The sequence below is a fragment of the Motacilla alba genome, chromosome 1A (genome assembly GCF_015832195.1).
Source record: "Motacilla alba alba isolate MOTALB_02 chromosome 1A, Motacilla_alba_V1.0_pri, whole genome shotgun sequence".
In the NCBI taxonomy this organism is placed as follows: Eukaryota; Metazoa; Chordata; class Aves; order Passeriformes; family Motacillidae; genus Motacilla; species Motacilla alba.
This window is the reverse complement of record NC_052031.1, coordinates 46,342,385-46,362,492: the sequence shown is the minus strand read 5'-3', so window position 1 is coordinate 46,362,492 and position 20,108 is coordinate 46,342,385. Positions and strand designations below refer to the sequence as shown.

Sequence of the window (20,108 nt, the reverse complement as noted above, 5' to 3'; positions counted from 1 at the left end):
TCCTTTCCCATCACACTTCTAAGTCAGAAAATAGGTTGCTTAAAAAAAAAAAAAAAGTAATTCCCCTTCTTTGTCTCTTTCCAGGCTGAAGAAATACTGCTTCTAAACTAGGCAAATTAAAGAAAGTTTTTAAAAGATTTAACTATCTTACATGCTGCCAATGAAGAAGAAATGGAAGTGAGCATTCATATCCTGTTTATTCCTCTGCAAACATTCCTCTATTCTAAGTTGCTTAATTCCCCAGGTATGTGATTTCCCAGATTCTGCTAACCATTAACCTCCATAAGGAGCTCCTCAAAGAGAGAAGAAATATCAAGTAATGACAGGAGGAAACTTTCTGCATCTATAGTGTAAGGACAGTTCCCAAGCTGCAATCTGCACGCCCTTTGGTCACAGTACGCCCATGCTGGACAAAGATAGCAGCTTCCACCTCACTACAAACACAGCTGTGTGATCAATAAGGGAAGCACTTCCATACTGGCCCTGAAGAGCTGCCAGAGATATCTTGCTGTTGCTCTGACCCAGTTTTCAAGCCCGTTTCCTTGCACTCCACAGCAACCAGAACACCAAACCCACCCAGTTCTGGAACTTGCCCTTTGCCTCATGGCTCAGAGGGCAGGAAGGTCAAATAGAGCACAGGGCTGGGAGCCTTGCACAGGCAGTGAGAGAAGACTGGAGTCCTAGTAGAAGGTGAAGGAATTGCAGGAACCATGGAGGTGGAAAGAATGCCAAGGGATGAAAAAAAAGCATCCAGGAACCCTAGTTTGGGAGAAGGGTGAAGAAAACCAAGGAAGTAAGTGTAATATGGGACAATAGGAGGCATGAGTATAGGACTGAGGATGCACTAATTTTTTTTTCCCTTATCAACAAAGGAAGAAACAGCAATGTGCCTCTGGCATACACACAGAGCCTGAGCAGTGCTGCTACTACTGCCAGCAAAGATGAGACCCAAGAAAAGAAATTCTAGATATTCCTTTTTAGGCTAAGTACATTACAAATAAAACAATCATGACAGCATGAAAAACCTGCATATATGATAAAAGAAAGACCTAAATGCTTGACAAAGCTTCTTTAAAGAAGAAAAAGCAATAGAGCTGATTGGGGGATACATTTAGGAATATTAACAAAGGTATTATAAATGGAAAATGACAGACAGCCCTTACAAATAAAGGAACAATGAACACTCAATCTGAAGCATTTTGAAAGCTGTTTACAGTTTGTCACAAGGTCAAATACTTTTTAGCTCTCTGAGTAACTGCCCTGCTCTATGCAGGTTCAGTTAATTTTTTTTTTTTTCTGGCCAGAGAGGGAAGACAACCAATGACCATCTCTTCCTGGAGAAAAGATGCAGCATTTAGAATTGGTGGTGTCACTTGGGTCAGAGATGGTGTGGTGGTTTTGGCTGGGATAGAGGCAATTTTCTTCATAGCAGCTAGTATGTAGCTCTGTTTTGGATTTGTGCTGGAAACTGTTGATAACACAAGGCTGTTTCTGTTACCTGTGAGTAGCACTCACACTGCACCAAGGGCTTTCCTACTCCTTTTCTGCTTCTCACCCCACTCCATCAGTGGGGAGGCTGGGGGTACACAAGGCGTTGGGAAGGGTGTTGACATTTAACTCCCGTCAGTCACCAAACCCCTTGCAGCCACTTGCCCACTCCCCCACCAGCAGGATCAGGGAGAGAATCAGAAGGTTAAAAGCTAGAAAACTTGTGGGTTGAGATAAAGCAAAAAGCCATACACACAAGCAAAACAGAACAAGGACCTGCTTCCCATAGGTAGGCAGGTGTCCATCCACCTCCAGGAGATCAGGGCCCCATCACATGTAGTGATGACTTGGGAAGACAAATGCCATCACTTCAAACATCCTCTCCCTTCCTCCTCCTTCCCCACTGAGCATGAAGTGATAAGGTCTGGAATATCCCTTTAGTCAGTTTGGGTCACCTGTCCTGACTGTGCCTCCTCCCAGCCTGCCATGCACCCTTAGCCTCCTTGTTAGTGTGGCACCATGGAAAGCAGAAAAGGCCTTGGCAGCAGTAGGCTCAGTAGTAACAAAATCATCTCTGTATTATCAACCCTGTATTCAGCACAAATCCAGAACACAGCCCCATACCAGCCACCGTGATGAAAACTAACTCTGCCAGTGGAACACAGCTGGGACAGCTGACCCCATTGATCAAAGAGATATCCCCCATCATACAGCACCACGCTCAGCATTTAAAACAGAGGGAAGAAGGCGGCATGGCATTTGTCTTCCCATATAACTGTTATGAGTGATGGAGCCCTGCTTTCCTGGGGATAGCTGAACGTGCGCCTGCCATTGGGAAGTGGCGAATTAATTCCTTGTTTTGCTTCACCTGCATGCATGGCTTTTGCTTTACCTGTTAAACTATCTGTATCTCAACCCTTGAGTTTTCTCCCTTTTCACCCTTCTGATGCTCTCCCCTCATCCCTGCTGAGTAAGCAAGCAGCTGTGTGGGGCTCAGTTGCTGGCTGAGGTTAAGATACAACACTTCTTTCTGGTACCCAACATGTGGCTTGCAAGGCTCAAAGAAACAGCAGTGTGCCTCTGGCACACACAGAGCCTGAGCAGTGCAAGGTTGCAATGTGCTAGACTGAACCCTGATTGATAGCTGTTATTGCTGTTTAGCTATTAATTGGCAAGCTTCTGTGCCCTTCATAAGGCTTGTCTTACTGTATATTATCAGCCACTGATCATTAGTGACTGCTTTTTGCTTTCACAGCTGTAGTGCTGTACTGCTTAGCATCCTTCTCTGCTGTACCTGGGAACATTTTGAGAACAGCCATGGCAATGCACCCAGGTGGGCAGGTAGCCAGGGCAGTGCTGCTCTTTTTGTCCTGCTGTACCAGCCAGGCTGGAAGTCCAGTGTGAGCTTGAGTCAATCGGACTGTGACCTGTGGACGAGTCCACACAGGAGCAGGACACCCCAAAGCATCTGTGGCTGTGGTTAAGTCCATGACAAAGCGGGTACATCTCAAAGCAACTATGGCTTTAGTTATGTCTATGCTGCAGCAGGTGTACCTCTGAAGGGATTGTGACCCAAGGGTAAATCCATGCTGGAGAAAGTACACCTGAAGCATCTGTGCCTGTGGGTAAGTACATGCTGCAGCAGGTACACTGTGAATCCTCACCAGCTATGCATGAGGTCATGCTGGAGCACCTCAAAGTGTGTGGCCACAGACAAGTTCATGACAGAGCAGGTACACCCCTCAGGGAGAGCAGCAAGGGTACATTTGGAGCAGGTGTACCTGGGCAAGGCCACATTTGGAGCAGGTATATCTCTGAAGGCACTGTGGCCCATGGATAAGGCTGCCCTGGAACAGGTGCACCCCAAAACACCTGTGGTGAGGGGAAGCCTACACCACAGCAGTTATACCCCAGGAGAAACTGGGACTCATAGGTAGACTCCACTTGGAGCAGGTACTCCCCTAACAAGACTGTGGGTAAATTCAAACCCAAGGGGCAAGGAGAAGAGTTCATTGCAATGTGAAGCCCTGTGGCCTGGCCCAAAGGGACTGGGGTGGAGATTATAACAGATATAACTTTAAATTGTTGTAACCCATTTCAGTCGCATGCTGTAGGTTTAAGTCACATGTTGTAGGAATTACTATAGCAGGAACCACCCAATCCAATGGAGGACAAGATTTAGAAGAAGCAGCGCAAGTCCAGCAGGGAATTGACACGAGCTGACTCTGGTGACAAACAATTCCACACAAGACACCAACTCTCCTGTCCTGAGTGACCACCGTAACAGATGGAGCCCAGATTCATGGATTAAATAACTCAGCAGATATTCTGTCAACATTTTAGAGGGGTGGTCCACAGACGAAGGGAATGATATTATATCAAAGGATGGGAGGGGAAGAGGTGGATAATGAGGCTGTATTGGATAGTGTGGTACCTGAGCATGCCATAAATGGTATTGAATAACAGGCAGAGAATGTGCTGGTTTTGGCTGGGATGGAGCTGAGTTTCTGCATAGCAGCTGGTATGAGGCTCTGGCTTGGATCTGTGCTGAAAATAGTGTTGACAACACAGGGATGTTTTTGCTATCAGTGTGCAGCACTCACAAAGCACCAAGGCCTTTTCCCACCAGCCCACTAGTGAGTGGGCTGGGAGTGCACAAGGAGCTGGGAGGGAACACATCCAGGACAGCTGACCCCAACTGACCAAAGGGGTATTTCAAACTATATGGTCATGCTCAGCAGATAAAGAGAGAATGTCCAGAATTATGGTGTTTGTTTTCCCAAGTCACCATTATGCATGGCAGAGCCCTGCTTTCCTGGAAGTTTCCTGCCCACCCATGGGAAGTGCTAAATTAATTCTTAGTTTTGCTTTGCTTCTGTATGTGGCTTTTGCTTTACCTATTAAGCTGCCTTCATCTCAGTCCACAAACTTTCCCACTTTTAATATTCTGAGTCTCTGCCCCATCCCACTGGGCAAGTACGAGCAGGTGAGCAGCTGTGTGGGGCTTAGTTGCCAGCTGGGGTTAAACTACAACAGCCTTTTTTGGCACCCAACATGGAGCTTAAGGGTTTGAGACAATGATATTTGTCTCAAAAATTGGAGTTTACAGCTGTCATTGAAAATTGGAGTTTACAGCTGTCATTGATGAGTAGCTATCAACTGACAGATGCTAATGTCCTAAACTTTGCACTATAGGATTGAATTGGAGCTTATGAGTCAGTCTCTCCTTTTCAGCCTGGATTTATTTAGATAGATTTCCTTCCTCTTTTTTTTCCTCACTTTCTTCTTTTCCTTCCCAATTACCTCTGTCTTCCAGTATGCAGGACCTCTGTCACCCCATCATTATTATGAACAGCAAATGTTCCCCCATTGTTTCCTGGAGGTTGTTTCCTCCCGAGCTTTGCTCTTCTAGTTTAAGTCAAGCTGGTAATTTTGGATACAATGCTATCACTATTCATTTTCATGTTTTGTGCAATCAGAAAAACTGCTTTTATTTTTTTATATATCAACAAAAAGCAAATAAACAGGAAGTAACTGTAACTGACCTTTGCAGAGGCTTCCTTTGTCAATGGCTGTGAAGAGAGAGTCTATAAAACTCGTCACATGAGGCAGAATGTAGTCTTTGTTCATTGGTCTGTTCAAAATAAATGGGAAGACTTTTATTTCTGTTACATTGACACCTACATATAAAAGCTTTCTATCCCATTTATCTCTATTAAATTACAGGTAGCTCATTCCAACTTTGAAACCAGCAGCAAAATATTTTTGCTATTTCTGACCCACAATTTAAGTTGTAGCATTCACGGCATCTTCTTTCTAACTAGTCCTTTAATAATTACTGAAAAAATACTGTTGAGAGAGGATAGTGCTTAAAACACACAAACTGAAATGTGTCAAGAACATCTCTATACACTAAAGCACCAAATTTAGTGAGTAGGCAATCAAGATGCTGATATTCTATTCCTGTCTTTACTGTTGACTCATGGTATTTTCATGCAGCACTTGTTTTTGTCTTCTAACCCCAATTTCCTGAGCCTAGCACTAGCACTTATTGTCCTCTCCTTAGTAAAGTGATTTCTTTTGAAAGAGAGCTAATAGGCAGTAAGAAAGTAGACAGTATTACAGAAATACATGACAACAGTACCTTAGAATATCCCTTACCTAATATGTGGTAGTACAACCAAGGCAACCCAAGACTGTGAAAGGTCAGTGATGTCTTCCTTCTCTGGTAAATGCATTAAAGACAGTACATGATCCAACACTGGTACTCCTGTCTTTTCTCCTTGTCTTTTACTTGTTTGTTGCCTTGTATTAGAGCTAAAAATAAACCCAAACTTTTTAGTAATTCACCACTGCATATCAGAGATTGTTCCTTTTGCTCCTATGATATTCAAAATGATGTTGTCTACTCCTAGCAAAAAGGACATGCATTAACACAAGGTATTTTTTTCTTCTCAATGTCCTCTACTGCACAAAACATCATCTAGTCATCTAGTGCTGAAGAGCACAAAGCATGGCCCAGAGGAAATGTCTCTATTTCAAGTTCAAATAATATTTCTAGAAGAAAAGATACTGGTTCTCAGTTGGACATCCTCACAACTGGGACATATAGACCCTAGGAACACCTGAGAGTCATCTCTACAACTGTTGTTAATAAACTATGATAACATTGACACAGATAGATGACAGAAAACAAACAGTGAGGTAAAAGTTCTGGGACTTAAATGGAATCTCAAGGTGAGCCCAAATCAACAAGCCTATTTGCAGGCAGAAAGGGTTGACACCATACTGGAACATAGGAACAGGAGTCCTTCTCACTCATGCACAGCAATCTTTCCACTCCCCCCCAGTGCTTGCAAGATCCCAGTCAGAAGGCTGCACAGGCTTCACTCTTCATGAAATACAGAAGCTCATAAAAAGCCAACAATAAGAATTATTAGAGGCATAAGAAAATACATTTATGAGATAAACCTCAATGAATTAGGATTGTTGGTCCAGAGAAAGAAGATCTCATACACGTCTGATGATGAAAGCCTGCTATTTGTAAAAGCTTGATGCAAAGAGTAAGAAATATTCTGCTCTTTATGTTTCCAGCAGATAAGATAAGCAGCAAGGGATTTAAACTGCTGTAAAGAAGGTTTAAGTTACACACTGAGGACTGGGGGGAAAACTCCCTAATAACCCAAGAAAAAACCAAAAGCCAAAAAGCCCAAATAAATAAAAAAACCCCTGTGTAAGTATAAAGATATCAAAATACTGGCACAGACTGAGGCAGCTCAGAAATCTCCAGAATTGGAGTATTTAAAAACTGGATAGGAGACGGAGTATGCAACTCTTGAGATGTCTCCTGACCGTAATTTACACCACTGACATTGCAAGAGCACAAAAAAACAGTCCAAGCAGGACCAAGGTCCTTGCAGCTCTGTACTCCAAACCACTGAAAAAATAGAGATCAAGAAACAAAGAAAACAAGGGAAGAAAACCAAATTTAATTATTTTGACTCAACTTTCTGTTCACAAATCCTCAGTGCTTCCACTACTATTAAATAAAAATAGGAAAAAACCACACAGAGTAGACTACTTAAAGGAAAAACAAAACCTTACATAAAAGGCAACACAAAGTCAAAAGTTTTGAATTAACTGAGTTAGAATTACTAGAAAAATCACTATCATTAGATTAGCAATGGTCATTCTGTGCTTCAGTGGTTACCCCTAATTTTCTAAAGAGACTCTGGGGAAAGCAACCACTTCATTGCATCAAGCTAGGTTTGCAACTAAAAGCAGTCAAGCTGTGCCAGCACAGTGTTGCTTCTGGATTAATTACATGTCTTTTGATATCCAGCTGTGCTCTATGGCAAGGCTATTGTACTGCTGCCAAGAAAGCTCCTGGACAAGACATATGCATACAGGGAAAAAAGCTGGGGCAAAGGCAGGAGATGAGCAATGATGAGAAGCTGAACTGCTGCACTCACTACAAAGATTAACTGCCAAGGGATGCAGTTTGCACGATGCTGTAACAGATCCCCATCAGACGTGCACCACAACACTGTTTGTATCAGTGACCACCTTTCCAAAGCAGCATCTCTTCTCATATGATTTCAAAAAGGGAAGTGATGTCCTACTATATCACTTGATTTGCAAACCTGCCAGCAATGCTGCCATTTAACACAACTCCAGCAAATACTGGAGCAACTCCAGCAACTTTTATGTGTTCTGCACTGCCTTCAGGCCTAGAGCCACACAGACACATTTAGGGTTAGCTAAACTTGACAAGTCTCACCTGACAGATGCTTCAGAGAAAACAAGAGGATACTTTTCAAATGCCATTGAACCAATGGTAGGAGGCTCTGCTTTCAACAAAATGAGTTTAGCCAGAATTGCCACGGCCTCATCCTTTGTGATGGCATCTGTGCCAGAGAAGCAATGTTCAATGTATTCTAGAAAGCATGGGAGAAAATGCTGGAGACAAACAAACAAAAAAAAAAAGGTAAAAAGTCAAAGACTGGCAAGTCTCTTTAATCATCATCAAATCCACAAAAAAAAAAACCAAAAAAACATGACACCAACAACAGGGAAATCCAAATGCTCAAAAATAAGCCAGCAAAGCATCAGACTTAGTTCTGGTGCCCATAGACACCAGCAGGGACTGTAATGCAAAAACTCATTTTGCACTAAATCCAGTCTTATCAGGACACTCCAGCTCCTTGACTTGGCTTTCACCTGCCATTCCATTTAATTAATTTGATTCCTCCCAGATCACCACTTATACAGCTTATTCTTAATTTCCACTTAGTTTCTCCAGAACTCATTCTCTTCCTCCCATCCATAACACACTCACCCTCTTAACAAGCTTTTTTTTGTGAACAGATACCTTTCACCTTCTCCAACTCTGAGAACCCTTACACAACTTTAACACAATAGCACAAGTAACCTCTTTCCTTCTTATCAGATCATAACAGAAGTTTAAATAAACATCATGTCAATACACAACAATCCTTCAGCATTCAAGGCAGGCAAGTATACTGTAGATTCTCCAGTTGTTCCCTTTAGCAAAAATAAACATAATGCACAATCACTTCCACCTACCCTCTCAAATTGCTTCATTGTGAACATTGCTTCCGAGAAGTCCAAAAGAAAATGCCGTTCAAATCTACTTGCAAATACCTGCAAGACACAAGTGAAAGGTTGTTGAATGAGAGACATTTCACAGTCAGCTCTTCACTACCCATGGGACATGTTTTCTGGTATATAAATGAAGCATTCTTTGAACTCTTGAGATACGCTGCCTGGCCCTCTTGCTAATTGCAGCACACAGAGCAGCATTGTCCCAAGTGACAATTCAGGTACAGAAATGCACAGCTCTTTTTAACCAACCCTACAGACATAATCCTTTTTGATAAACACTGCTGGATCCTGCTGTCTCTGCAGAGACAACTGAGCTATCTCTTCAGTGTGATATGGAAAATAGAAGTTGAAAGTTCTAGGACTGCAGCACAGACACACTAAAGTGTTAGGAAAAAGCTTAGGCCCAAAACATATTTCAACTCAGCATTTTTTCTGTGCAGCAGGTTGCAGAAAGTTTACTACCTCATGGGCAGAGCAAACCTCTGTGCTTTTGAAGGATCCAAAACAGGAACAGTCCTTTGAGATACCCATGATCAGTACTCCTCAATGCCAAGATAAAAGACACACCCAGATCTCTCTTTCCCAGACCCTTCAGAACACAAGGGCAGCTCTAAGCCTCCTCCAGTTTAACAGAAGCCCACACAAATATCCTCAAATGTTTGAAGAGGTATGCTCAGCAAAACTGGCCTCATGCCACAGGCAAAATCAAATCTTACTTCAACACAAGTCAACACTGAAGACCAGATGAAATTTGATCTTCTTTAAACAACTGCAAGTCTTGCTTTCCCACTGTAAATCGCGTGGCATTTGTATTTGAAATATTTTTTCACACACACTACAACTGTGGTCCACACTGTTAATTGCAAAATTATAATTTACTGTAATATAAAAACTAAAGAATCAAACTCCACAGTATAATCTCCTTTTGATCTTTGCAACAGTACATTTGAGAGGAATGTATGCAGCTAACAATGTCAATGCTCCAGGAGCAAAGGTAGTACTGAAATATGCTTACCCCCATACTTTCTAAATCAAAACTGCACTTGTGTGAACCTTGTTCACAAGGCTAAGGCATGCTCATTAAATGCTTGGAAACTTAATGGAAAATGGGTTTTTTTCACTAAGTTGGACTCAATGATCTGCTTTATCACCACAGGCAGGACACATTCCTTCACTGCTCTCCTTCCTTTCTCTACAGAAGCTGTAGGTGTTTGAATTAGAGCCTGGATTTTATTGCAATGATGTCTGCCATGGTGACATTGCTATACTGACAGCCTGTGCAAGACTGTCAGGTAATCCCAACACCTAATCAGAATTCATTTAAGGCGTTGGGCAGGTTCTTCACTATCTGTGCAAAAATGCTGAAGGGAACCTTACAGCATATTTCCTAGCCTGAAATAGGATGTCCAGAAATCATCCTGCTCTGGGGAATTTGAAGACTGGGATTTCTGGTATAAGCAGCAATCCTTATTACCTTCTGAATAGCTTCCTTGGTCAAAGAATCCGGCAACAAAACATTTTCCGCCAGGAGGAATGCAGAAATGACATTCAGCAGCATCTTGCAGCAAGATGATGACAGATATGGTGTCTGTAACATTTTTATTAAAACCTGAAATGAAAAGAGAGAACTCATATTTGTCCATGAAGATAATGATTATCTGGTCTGAATAGCCTGGACAGTCCCTGGACCAGGAGGGCACAGAGTCTAAGCTTCAGCCCACAGAAACAAATCCTAATAGGCGCACAGAAGTCTGAAGGCCCTAAATCCAGCCTAATGGGGTCGAATGCATGTGAATGTGGCAGAAGTGCTCTATACCACTGATATGGGGCGTGAGGTCTCCTCCACAGTGGCAGGAACAGACTCTAGAAGCAGTAGCCCATTTCCCCCATTGTTCATTTAAAGCTGGGCTACACTAGCATTACCACACAGAGGTAAAATCTCACAGGATCAGAGAGGCAGCAATACTCAAAATATTCTCTGTTCACTCAAATCCCAAGCCCAGTGATGCATCAGAAATGTGTACGAATGCTTCGGCTGACCACACCACACCTCTCCCGTATTCAAATGATACTTCTCTGACACATCTAAGTGCCAGTCTGACCCACCTGACAGACTTCTTCAGGCAATGAGATTTTAGATCCATTTGCATGTTCCACTAAGATCAGATAAGCTTGCAGAATCCTTTCCATCTGCTCTGAAGCCAAAGAGCAGTTCACCTTTGTTATTTTCCTCTGCAAATCTAGGAGTGACTCCTGTTTAAATAAAATAGGTAACTTTCAGATAAATGAACAGACTGTTTCACTTACTGCTATTTGAAGGACATTCTGAAGAATCAGTATCTCAGCTGCCCAACTAACTATTGTTGGCTCTTTCATATATATTCCACAAATTATACCGTGCAGAAACCCTGTGAAATTTCCCTTAGGTAAAAGCACATCCCAGATTCCTTGGACAGAAACACAAGGAATTCCTAAAATAAGGGTCCCCAGAAAGGCTGACACTTGACATATAAAGTAGGAAAGAGAAATATTGGGTTCCACACCCACAATGGTTTGGAAGCAGCCAGCTTTCACTGGAATTATCAGAATTTAGGTACTTTTATACTTTATGCATACTTTTGCTAATGTGGATGCTGAGAGATCACTCATATAATGTACATTCTACATTAGTGTCTCTTTCTGTCCAGAAGATATAAACTCCTATCCCTGATCCAACGAATTGAACCCAATTTAGACAGCTATCACAGACTACATGAATACTTTCCTCTGAGCAAGATATCCCCTGTGCATCCACCAGTTCCCAAGGTAAAAGAAAAAGCCTCATTAAAAATAAAAGGAAATATGTCACGAATTTCCAAGATTTCATAACAACTGCAGATGCTGAGTCAAAGAAACCTCAGGGATACAAAACATTCACTGATAAACAAATCTGTAGCTAATGACAGTCAGGTAAAAACTGCTTATCATATTGGGTGAGGCCAAAGGAACAGGATGGGATTTTGTAGGAAACTGGTTAGTCACAGGAAAGCAGTCTGAAGAAGGAACCAATAGGAATTATTTACCCATGCTTGGAAGGACTACCCTAAAAAAGCTCATGTGAAGCATTTCCTGAAGTTTCCCATTTCATCCCTCTCAGGAGCACAACTGACACATTCTGTTGTCAGTTGCAAGAGGCTTCAATCCCCCTACCAGATGGTTGCAAACTTTTAAATATTGGTCAGGTCAGTAAAACACACTGCCAGGCTGTGTCACTGCTGATTATTCTACATCACCCTGATCCAACACAGCACAGCCCACAGCACTCAGCTGTGCTCCTTCAAAGCAGAGTGTAACCCCCAAGCAGCAACATATAAACATCCAAACTGAAAACATTCTGATTTTCAGTACTTGGCTGCAAAGCTCAAACTTGGATTCCAGGTTTAACCCAACTCTTTGCCTTAAAAAGATCTGAAGGGCAAAAAGCTTCCCTTTTACTGTCATAAAGTGGTTTTGAACCACCAATAGTTCAACAACATAAAACAAGCACAACATTCCAGCAAGGGTTCTGCAATGTGTGCAAAGGCAGACTGTACAAACCATCCTTGCCCAGCCACAGGACTGAGTTCCAAGTCTCACCTGCAGTAGGTCCCTTCTCACTCACAAAACAGCCACCAGGGCAACTCTGACCTTAGAAAAGAAGGGTGGAATTTTTCCCATGACTCTGTATTTTATGTTTCCAAAGCAGATAAAAACCCATTTCTGGTCCAGTAAAATACAAACCCTTTCCTCAATAAGTTCAGATTTTTTTCTCAGTCACTCACGAATAAAAAAATAACAGTAAGAAGAAAAATAATTGGTGTACCTCCAGGCACTTGAAGACAATGTCAAAATGCTCCTTATGGATATGCAGTGCAGCTGATCTGATCATTTGCTTGAAGGCTTCTCCAACAGCTACCCATGGTAGCTCAATTTTTTGTTCAGTCATAGGCCCCAGCTTCATCAGAATTAACTTCATAGCCTGCACAGGAAAAGTGTATATCGTGTTCTTACACTTAGAAAATAAGTCTAGCAATCCTAAAACTAATTAGTGCAAGGTTTTGCTAAAATATTCCAGTGATCACAATTCTAGAAAGAATTGAGAAAAAAATAGGCTATCACCTAAAATCTGAAATATCAGCAAGAAATGTGATTTCAGCATACAGGAATACTGAAAAGGAATTACTTAAAACAACCTTCCTGTCTTCAAAAATATTCTTAGAAGGCTTTCATATCCTACCAGGTAATTACCAACATGTTTATCACCAAGGACCACTGAAGAGAAGGAGAAAACACTCCTGGTTTCAGTGAGCACTGCCTAAGGCCCGTTACAGTGACAGTTAAAGCAGCAATCTTGTCTTTACCGTCTCTGCACAGGAGTGGAACATGTTTCGAACACCCTTGCACATCTCAAAAAGCAGCTGTCCTACACCTTCCACCTTTTCAGGGTGCTCTCCCAGGTCACGGAGCATTAAATTGAAGAGTTCATTTTTATCAGAAACCTACAAAACATAAGGAGAAAAAAGGAAAAGTTATCTTCTATTCAGAGCTGCCAGATGGATAGAGACAATCAAAAGGCTCCACAGCACCATGTTGTTCTCCTAGTCCTGCCTACCCACAACAGCTCAAACTCATTATTTCTGTGACCACACAAGGAAATTCAAAGAAGAAATTTGATCAGCTATTCGGTCACTACAGCTCCCACAACCCCAGAATGCACACAGGTCTACTGAGGTCACTGCAGCTGAAATATATGAGTTTCATTCTTCTCGTGCGCGTTTAAAGACGTTCATAAATGCACTGTTAAACTGGTCACAACTGAAACAAAACAGGCCTCATCCTGATGAGAGAGACACACACCAGCTGAACACAATTTCCAGTCATCCAAAGCTAGAACCACACTTGAGAATACTGCAGGGACTTCTGGTCCAATATTGTAAACACCTCAGTTTCTGACTTAAAGTTCAGAAATTTCCAAAAGCAACCAATCAAATGAACATGCTTTATTAAGGTCTCTCAACTTAGGACAAAAATGAGGATACTCAAACTTGCTAGCCAGTCTAAAGAATCCTGGCTTTTGTATGTTTTGACTAAAGAAAATAGTCCCTTTCCTTACTCCATAAAAGGCTGCTGTCTGATCTTGGCTGATCTGCCTGGGAATGCTACATACATGTGATCTTCAGGAGTGAAAAAAGGTCACAAGAATTTCATTCTACAAAGGCCTTTAAGTATTCGTGAAAAAGCCAGTAAAAAAATGCACATATACAAATTCACGCCTCCCTTCTGCAGGATTACCTCACCATTTCTAGTCATTTTGGATAAACCAACCACAGGCATTTGGTTTAACGTCTCTAAGACTAAGGCTAAGGCCTATATTTGCCACTACTGATAGAATGCATGACATTCTCAGTATGACAAAAAAAAAGTCAACAAAATGACAAAAAAATGACAACTCAGGACCCACTGTATGCCAGTTCAGGCTTTGCTAACCCTTCTCTGGAGAAAACCTAATATTGCACATTGAATCCAAAAACCACCTCAAAATGAAGATAGCACCAAAGTACAAACATCCCACTTACCTTTCTCATTAGAAAAACAAAACTTTCAGCAGCAAAGTTTCTGATGTGGAGTTTGTGGTGAGCCAGCAGGGTGCTGTACAGGCTACAAAGACACAAAATAACCCATTGTTTTAGGGACAATGCAAGAATTACCATCAGCTGGTTAAAACAACTGTTTCCAGTTTACATAACCACTTTTTACAAACACTAAGAACCTGTCCTTCCAGAGAGGGCTAATACCCTCCCTCATCTAGATTCCTTTCCACTCTCCCTGCATAAAGAACAGGAGTTCTGCAAAAAAGGTCAAATGACTGTGCCAGGCAAATTAAGCCACAATCAGAAATACTTTTCAAATCTGCAGATCTACACAGATTCAACTGCAGCATCAAGATTTTCAAGATATATGTTTAACAGCAATAAGTGAAACGAAAGCTGATTTATCTGCCAGATTTGTATTTCAGTTGAGCCAACAGGCTCTCCTGTACACTTAAAAGTTTTGAAAGATTCAGTTTGCAAGGCTGATAAATATTTGCAGTTTGCTGGTATCAGAAGCAGTGGCAGATGGCTCATCACAGGTTCATTGCAGAGGGAGTGGTGCCTCATTCTCTCAAATTGAGCAGATCATTTTTCAATATGTTCGACAGCTTAGCCTGGGCTGGGGAGGAAATCTGTAACCAGTTTTTTGCTCCATCTGTTCCAAACAGAAATTAGGAGGAAGAAACGTGGAACCACTGTCACTGTCAAAAGGAAGAGCCCAGCTACATCAGCAATTTAAGACTGGGTCACACTGGGTCAGGCCACATGCTCAGTCAGTCTACAGCAGCTGCCAAAAGCAGATACCTGGGAAAGGTTTAAAAACACAGCAAGCACATTCGAAATCAGCCTTCAAGCACCTGCAGCTCAGGAACTCCCCAAGCCCAGAAGTCCCTGCATTTAGTAACTCCCTGGAGCTTGGCCAGTTCCTCTCTGAGAAAAGCTGAGAAAGCATGCTAAAAAGTATACTGAAGCATTAAGCCATGTATTCATGTGGCATTTACACTTCTATAGCATCTAGTAACTGCTGATCAAGACAGACATTAAATATGTTTTTTACCTGTATATGTTGTCTATGTCTTTCACCATCAATCTCCACAAATACTTGTAGAGATAGGAAAGAGAGGTAAAAGCCCATTCTAGCAGCTCTGTATCCTGTGTATCCAATAATTTGGTGATGGCCAGGAAAAAGTCATGAAAGTGAGGATAGAAGTCAGCCTGAAGATCTCGAGCCAGCTGCACCACTAGACTGTGTTTCAGAAAATACACCAGTGTTAGTGCATTTCAAAAACAAACCAATCTAAACCTAGTCAAACATGGCATAATCCAGCACAGTCTCCTTGGAAAGAAAGTCAGCATCACTTTTACATCTCACTTTTTAAAAAACATCACCTATTCGGCAGCTGTGGATGGCAAGAATTTAAAGATTTTCAAAAAGTCAAGCAGACAGCAGTAAACAAAAAATCAAATTATTAATATCAAACAAAACACATTAATATAATGTCTGACATTCAGTAAGCACTCCAGGTAATTTGTTTGCCCTGTGACAACTATATTTTTTTGAAGATTTAGAACCATAAAGCTCTACCAGGAAAATATGATCACTTTGGGCATCTCATTGCTTATTTTCCTCAGGCACAATAAAGATAAAGAACACTTACAACAGGAGTCATGCTTACTTGTAATACCATCAAGGCTTATGACTACTTTTTGTGACCATATACTTACTTTAATAGGGGCTGGTAAGCAAGACTGCCTTCGACTTGCAGATGTGTCTTCAAGCTCTGCACAACAGCACTTTGGTAATAAACCAGCTGGTTGAAGGATTGGCATTTGTTGGCCACTTCATTATAGAATTGCACTGTTCAAACAACAAAAGAGAGGCCCTGAAAACTAGTCCAGTCCCCGGTAAAAATGTAGGGTGTTAAAGAATAACAATGCTCCAGAGCCCAGTACAAAAACCAGTCAATAATCTCCCACTGGGCTCTGGATGAAGAAAACACATATTTTAGCAGTGTAAGGGAAGCAGGCAACATGAATATAAATCACATACCAAAATGCCGAGTGAGGTTCAGCTCCTTCCATTTCCGCAGTCCTTCGAAAAAGTAGGTTTCAACCTCCTGCCAAAACAAAGATGAAGAATAGCTACCAACCCTACTGAATGTGTCCTGTAAAGATGAGAGGCTCAAATGAAGAAAACTAGCAAGTGCCTTAAACATTTAAAGAATATTCTAAGAAATCTTAATGACTAATTTCAATAGGCACTATGGAGTTTCACTGAAAACAAGTCTTTCTTTCAATATTCAAAGCACATTTGAAAATATTTTCTGATGACAGGACTTGTTTACATAATTGGTTTTTATACCTCTGTTGACAGGCCTTGATAAGCTAAGATGCTGAGCCATAGTTCACCCAGCACAACGCCTTGGAATTTTCTTTTGGCATCCTCTCAGCTATTAAGTGGGAAGTTCAGAACAATCTAGAAGGTCAGGTAGCAATAACCCGAAAGTGCTATAATCATAATGATGATGTATATGACACATAGAAATGATCCTTGTGACCCACAAAGATACATGCTCATACTTTATACACATGCTGCCAGTAACGATAGGTAACAAGTGATGTGGCCCACGTGACAAGTGATAGGACAAGAGGAAATGGGCTGAAGTTGTGCTAGAAGAGGTTTAGACTGGATATTAGGGAAAATTTTTTCACTGAAAGGGTGGTCAGGCATTAGAACAGGCTGCCCAGAGAAGTGGTTGAATAATCATCCCTGGGAATAATTAAAAGATGCGTAGATGTAGCACACAGGGACACGGTTTAATGATGAACTTGACAAGTGTTAGGTTAACAGTCAGACTCAATAATCTTAGAGGTCTTTTCCAACTTATGATTTTCAAACTTTGGATTTTATTGCAACTACTCAGCACATGCAAGTCTTTCCAAGTTTGGTCCTAGGACTGCTAAATGACACTGCATCATCTTTCATGTTCACAAACAGGCCTGCCAGCCACATGGAAGACATCAGGGTGATACTGACAAAGTGCCTCAATGGCAATACTGCAAACCAGGTTAAAAAGCATGAAATAAGGATCCAGAAAAAGCAGTCCTTGCAGGAGCTCCTTTCCAATTTCCTCCTAAATAAATTTCTTAAGTGACTCTTTCATGGAGTATGTCTACTTATGATGTTATTTCAGAAAATAATCACAATTGCTGCTCTCACCTCAGCATAGCTCCCAGTTCTGTCAATCCGATGAATAATATCAATATTAATGTTGCTTAGGCGCTCCGAAAAGGTAAGAAACTGCAAAAAAAAGAAACACATTTCTTACTCAATTCTGAGCACAGCCCTTCCAAATCTCTCTCCATAGCACACAGATCACATACTGCAAACAGAAACCCCACTTCTAAAGACAGGCTGCCGGATAATACCCCTCAATATCAGCCCTACAAGAAGATGAAGGTTAAAACACCCAGTAGCAGGACCGACCCTCTACCCCCGCGACCTGCAAACCGAGGCTCGCAGCCCACGCGTTTGCACAACACGATGACAGAGATGCAGAGAAATCCACCCAGATTTCAGCAAACTGCCCCGCTCTCAGCCTTCCTGAAACACCCCTGGTTGATTTCATTGAGTTATTTCCTACACTAGGGCGGCGGCGAGCCTGCTGCCTGTCAGGGACGGCCGGAGCTGCCGGGTACGGGGCAGCAGCCGCACTCCGGGCCGGGACGCTGGCAGCGCTGAGCTGACCGTGCCACGCCGCCGGCCCTCGCGCCTCCTGCCGCGGTGCCGCCTCGGCAGCCGGGCACAACCACTGAGCTAACACCGACGGCGGAAGCCTGAGCTCCCTTTCCCCGGCCAGCAGCCGGTCCGGGCGGGCGCTCACCCGGTGCGTGTTGCCCGACTTGTGGGCCGTGGGCTTGCTCTTCATGGCGGCGGCGGCGGGGGCCCCGCGGCGAGTCCCGCACGTGCGGCCCTAGGCGCCAGGCGCCGCCATGCCGGCACAGGCTGCCGGAACAGGGGCGGGACCGCCGGCGGAAGGGGCGGGCGATGCCGAACGGGACCTGGGCCCGGAGCAGGGGGCGGTGCTGTCCCCGTCTCGCCTTGGCAGCGAGCGGAGGTTCATGGGTGCCGTGGTCAGAGCAGCCGCGCTCCGCCGTTGTCTGTGCGCTGTGGTGTAGGGCGGCGGGCTGGGGCTCCTCGGTAGCAGGGGGAGGCCGCGGCGGTGCCCGGGGAGGAGCAGTTCGTGCTGCGGCGAGAGCGTGGTGGGGTGGAGCGCAGCCCGCAGCACCGCACTGATGGCTCGTCCCGGAACGGCCACTGCCCAGCTCCCTGATCTCAGTAGTGATTTTTGCCCGGACCTCAACAATTTAAACAAAAATGTTCATCGCAGAAAAATTACACGCAAACCGAGTCCTCGCACAAGACTAAGTGGTTACGGACTGGTCGTTCCTTGCAGTACCACGGCTTGTGGGAGCTCCTGCCTGCGGCTGCAGTTGCAGGAGGGGAGGGTCGTGTGAGCGAGGTGGGAGATGAAGTTGAGGTGGAAGGAGCTTTGGTGCGGGCAGGTGTGGTACAGACAGCCCAGAACCGCGCCGTCGTTCGAGGCTACAGTCTCTCCCAGCTTGGGAATTCCGTGCCGAGGCCGCCTGTCCTGCCTGCTGCAGGCAGCTCAAGGCCGCTGCCGAGAAACCAGGCTTGCCGGCTCTTCAGAAAGAAAGACACACGGGGGGATTTGAACACGGCTGAAGTTCACGATTAGGAGCACGTAGGGACCCACAGCTTCGAACAGACCCAACAGGTTAAACAGTGCGGGGTACATCCAGAAAGGCTGCCCACAGGCAGGCAGTGAGGCATTATTAGCATGATAGTCATCTGGACAGGGAGGGGAACGTGCTTGCTTCAGCACCTGCGGAGCCAGAGCTACTGAGACGGCTTTAACTCTTGTTCTTGTGCTGTACGAATAGAAAGGACTTTTAGCATTTGCATTAGGTGGGAAGAGAATGCCTAATTAGGCATTTAAGTTTGAAAAGGTTGGCTTAAGTGATTTCAAGGCCAAATATCTCAATAGAAAGTGCGGCTAAATGCATGTTGAGAGGTCTAGATCCACCAGAGCTTAGACACCAAAATGCAACTGTTTAAGACCACAAATAACCCTCCCGAAGTGGTTAGTAAATTCACTTACTATGTCTCCTTGTGGAAAACAGTCTACAAGGTCTTTTTTTCCATTATGAATAGCATCTATAGCAGACCTATAGATTTTCGTGGGATGCATGCACTGCAAAATCATCCAAGGAAATGAGCAAAATCTAGCCTTTATGTAAAGTAAGAGGGAGAAGAGCTCAGGTGTGCTCTGGCTGCTGCAGAAGTGGTCATCAGCAAAATAAAAGACATTAGAGGAAGTTTTTAAAAGGCTAAAAATGCTGATTTTGTGTTTGTAAACTAGCGATTTCTCAGAAGATTGAGACAGGGTAGACCTGCAGCTGCTGATGTTCCTGAGAGTTTCTGGTTGCAAGAGCTACTCATGGACTGCGTGTCAGCCAGCACTGAATACCACACTTGGAGGTACACCTGAGTGAGCCTCAGGCTAGTAGCCCAGGTATCAATACTAGTATGGCCAGGACAGTAGGTCTGGTGCCTCAGCTGGCAAGGTTCAGTGACGCAGAAGGGCTCTTCCCCAGTTGTGTATGATCTGCAGCTATGTTAACAGTATCTTTACTATGTACACTCCCCTCTGACTGCAATGCCTCAAGCCTCAGGACTTATTCTTTTCCAGTAAGAGATATGGTTTTCCCATCTCTGGGCAGGCCCCAACTACAGCACCCTGTGATTATCTAATAGTCCCTGCCAGCAATTCTCCTTCAGAAATTTATGCTACAGGCATTAAA

At 43.4% G+C, this 20,108-nt stretch overlaps 1 protein-coding gene across 1 annotated transcript in view; it reads right to left on the bottom strand.

Moving 5' to 3' along the window:
* Window positions 1–18,265, bottom strand: part of UTP20 (UTP20 small subunit processome component) — a 63,537-nt gene extending 45,272 nt beyond the window's left edge. Inside the window, exons 1-14 of the mRNA XM_038154894.1 lie at window positions 18,107–18,265; window positions 17,443–17,523; window positions 16,273–16,339; window positions 15,948–16,080; window positions 15,280–15,468; window positions 14,208–14,289; window positions 12,993–13,130; window positions 12,455–12,610; window positions 10,720–10,866; window positions 10,088–10,222; window positions 8,575–8,652; window positions 7,769–7,947; window positions 5,650–5,805; window positions 5,034–5,122 (exon numbers count right to left, since the gene is read on the bottom strand). Coding sequence (XP_038010822.1) covers window positions 5,034–5,122; window positions 5,650–5,805; window positions 7,769–7,947; window positions 8,575–8,652; window positions 10,088–10,222; window positions 10,720–10,866; window positions 12,455–12,610; window positions 12,993–13,130; window positions 14,208–14,289; window positions 15,280–15,468; window positions 15,948–16,080; window positions 16,273–16,339; window positions 17,443–17,523; window positions 18,107–18,151 — 1,675 coding nt within the window. The 5' untranslated portion in view covers window positions 18,152–18,265. The remainder of the gene's footprint in view (window positions 1–5,033; window positions 5,123–5,649; window positions 5,806–7,768; window positions 7,948–8,574; window positions 8,653–10,087; window positions 10,223–10,719; window positions 10,867–12,454; window positions 12,611–12,992; window positions 13,131–14,207; window positions 14,290–15,279; window positions 15,469–15,947; window positions 16,081–16,272; window positions 16,340–17,442; window positions 17,524–18,106) is intronic.
* Window positions 18,266–20,108: the final 1,843 nt, after the last annotated feature.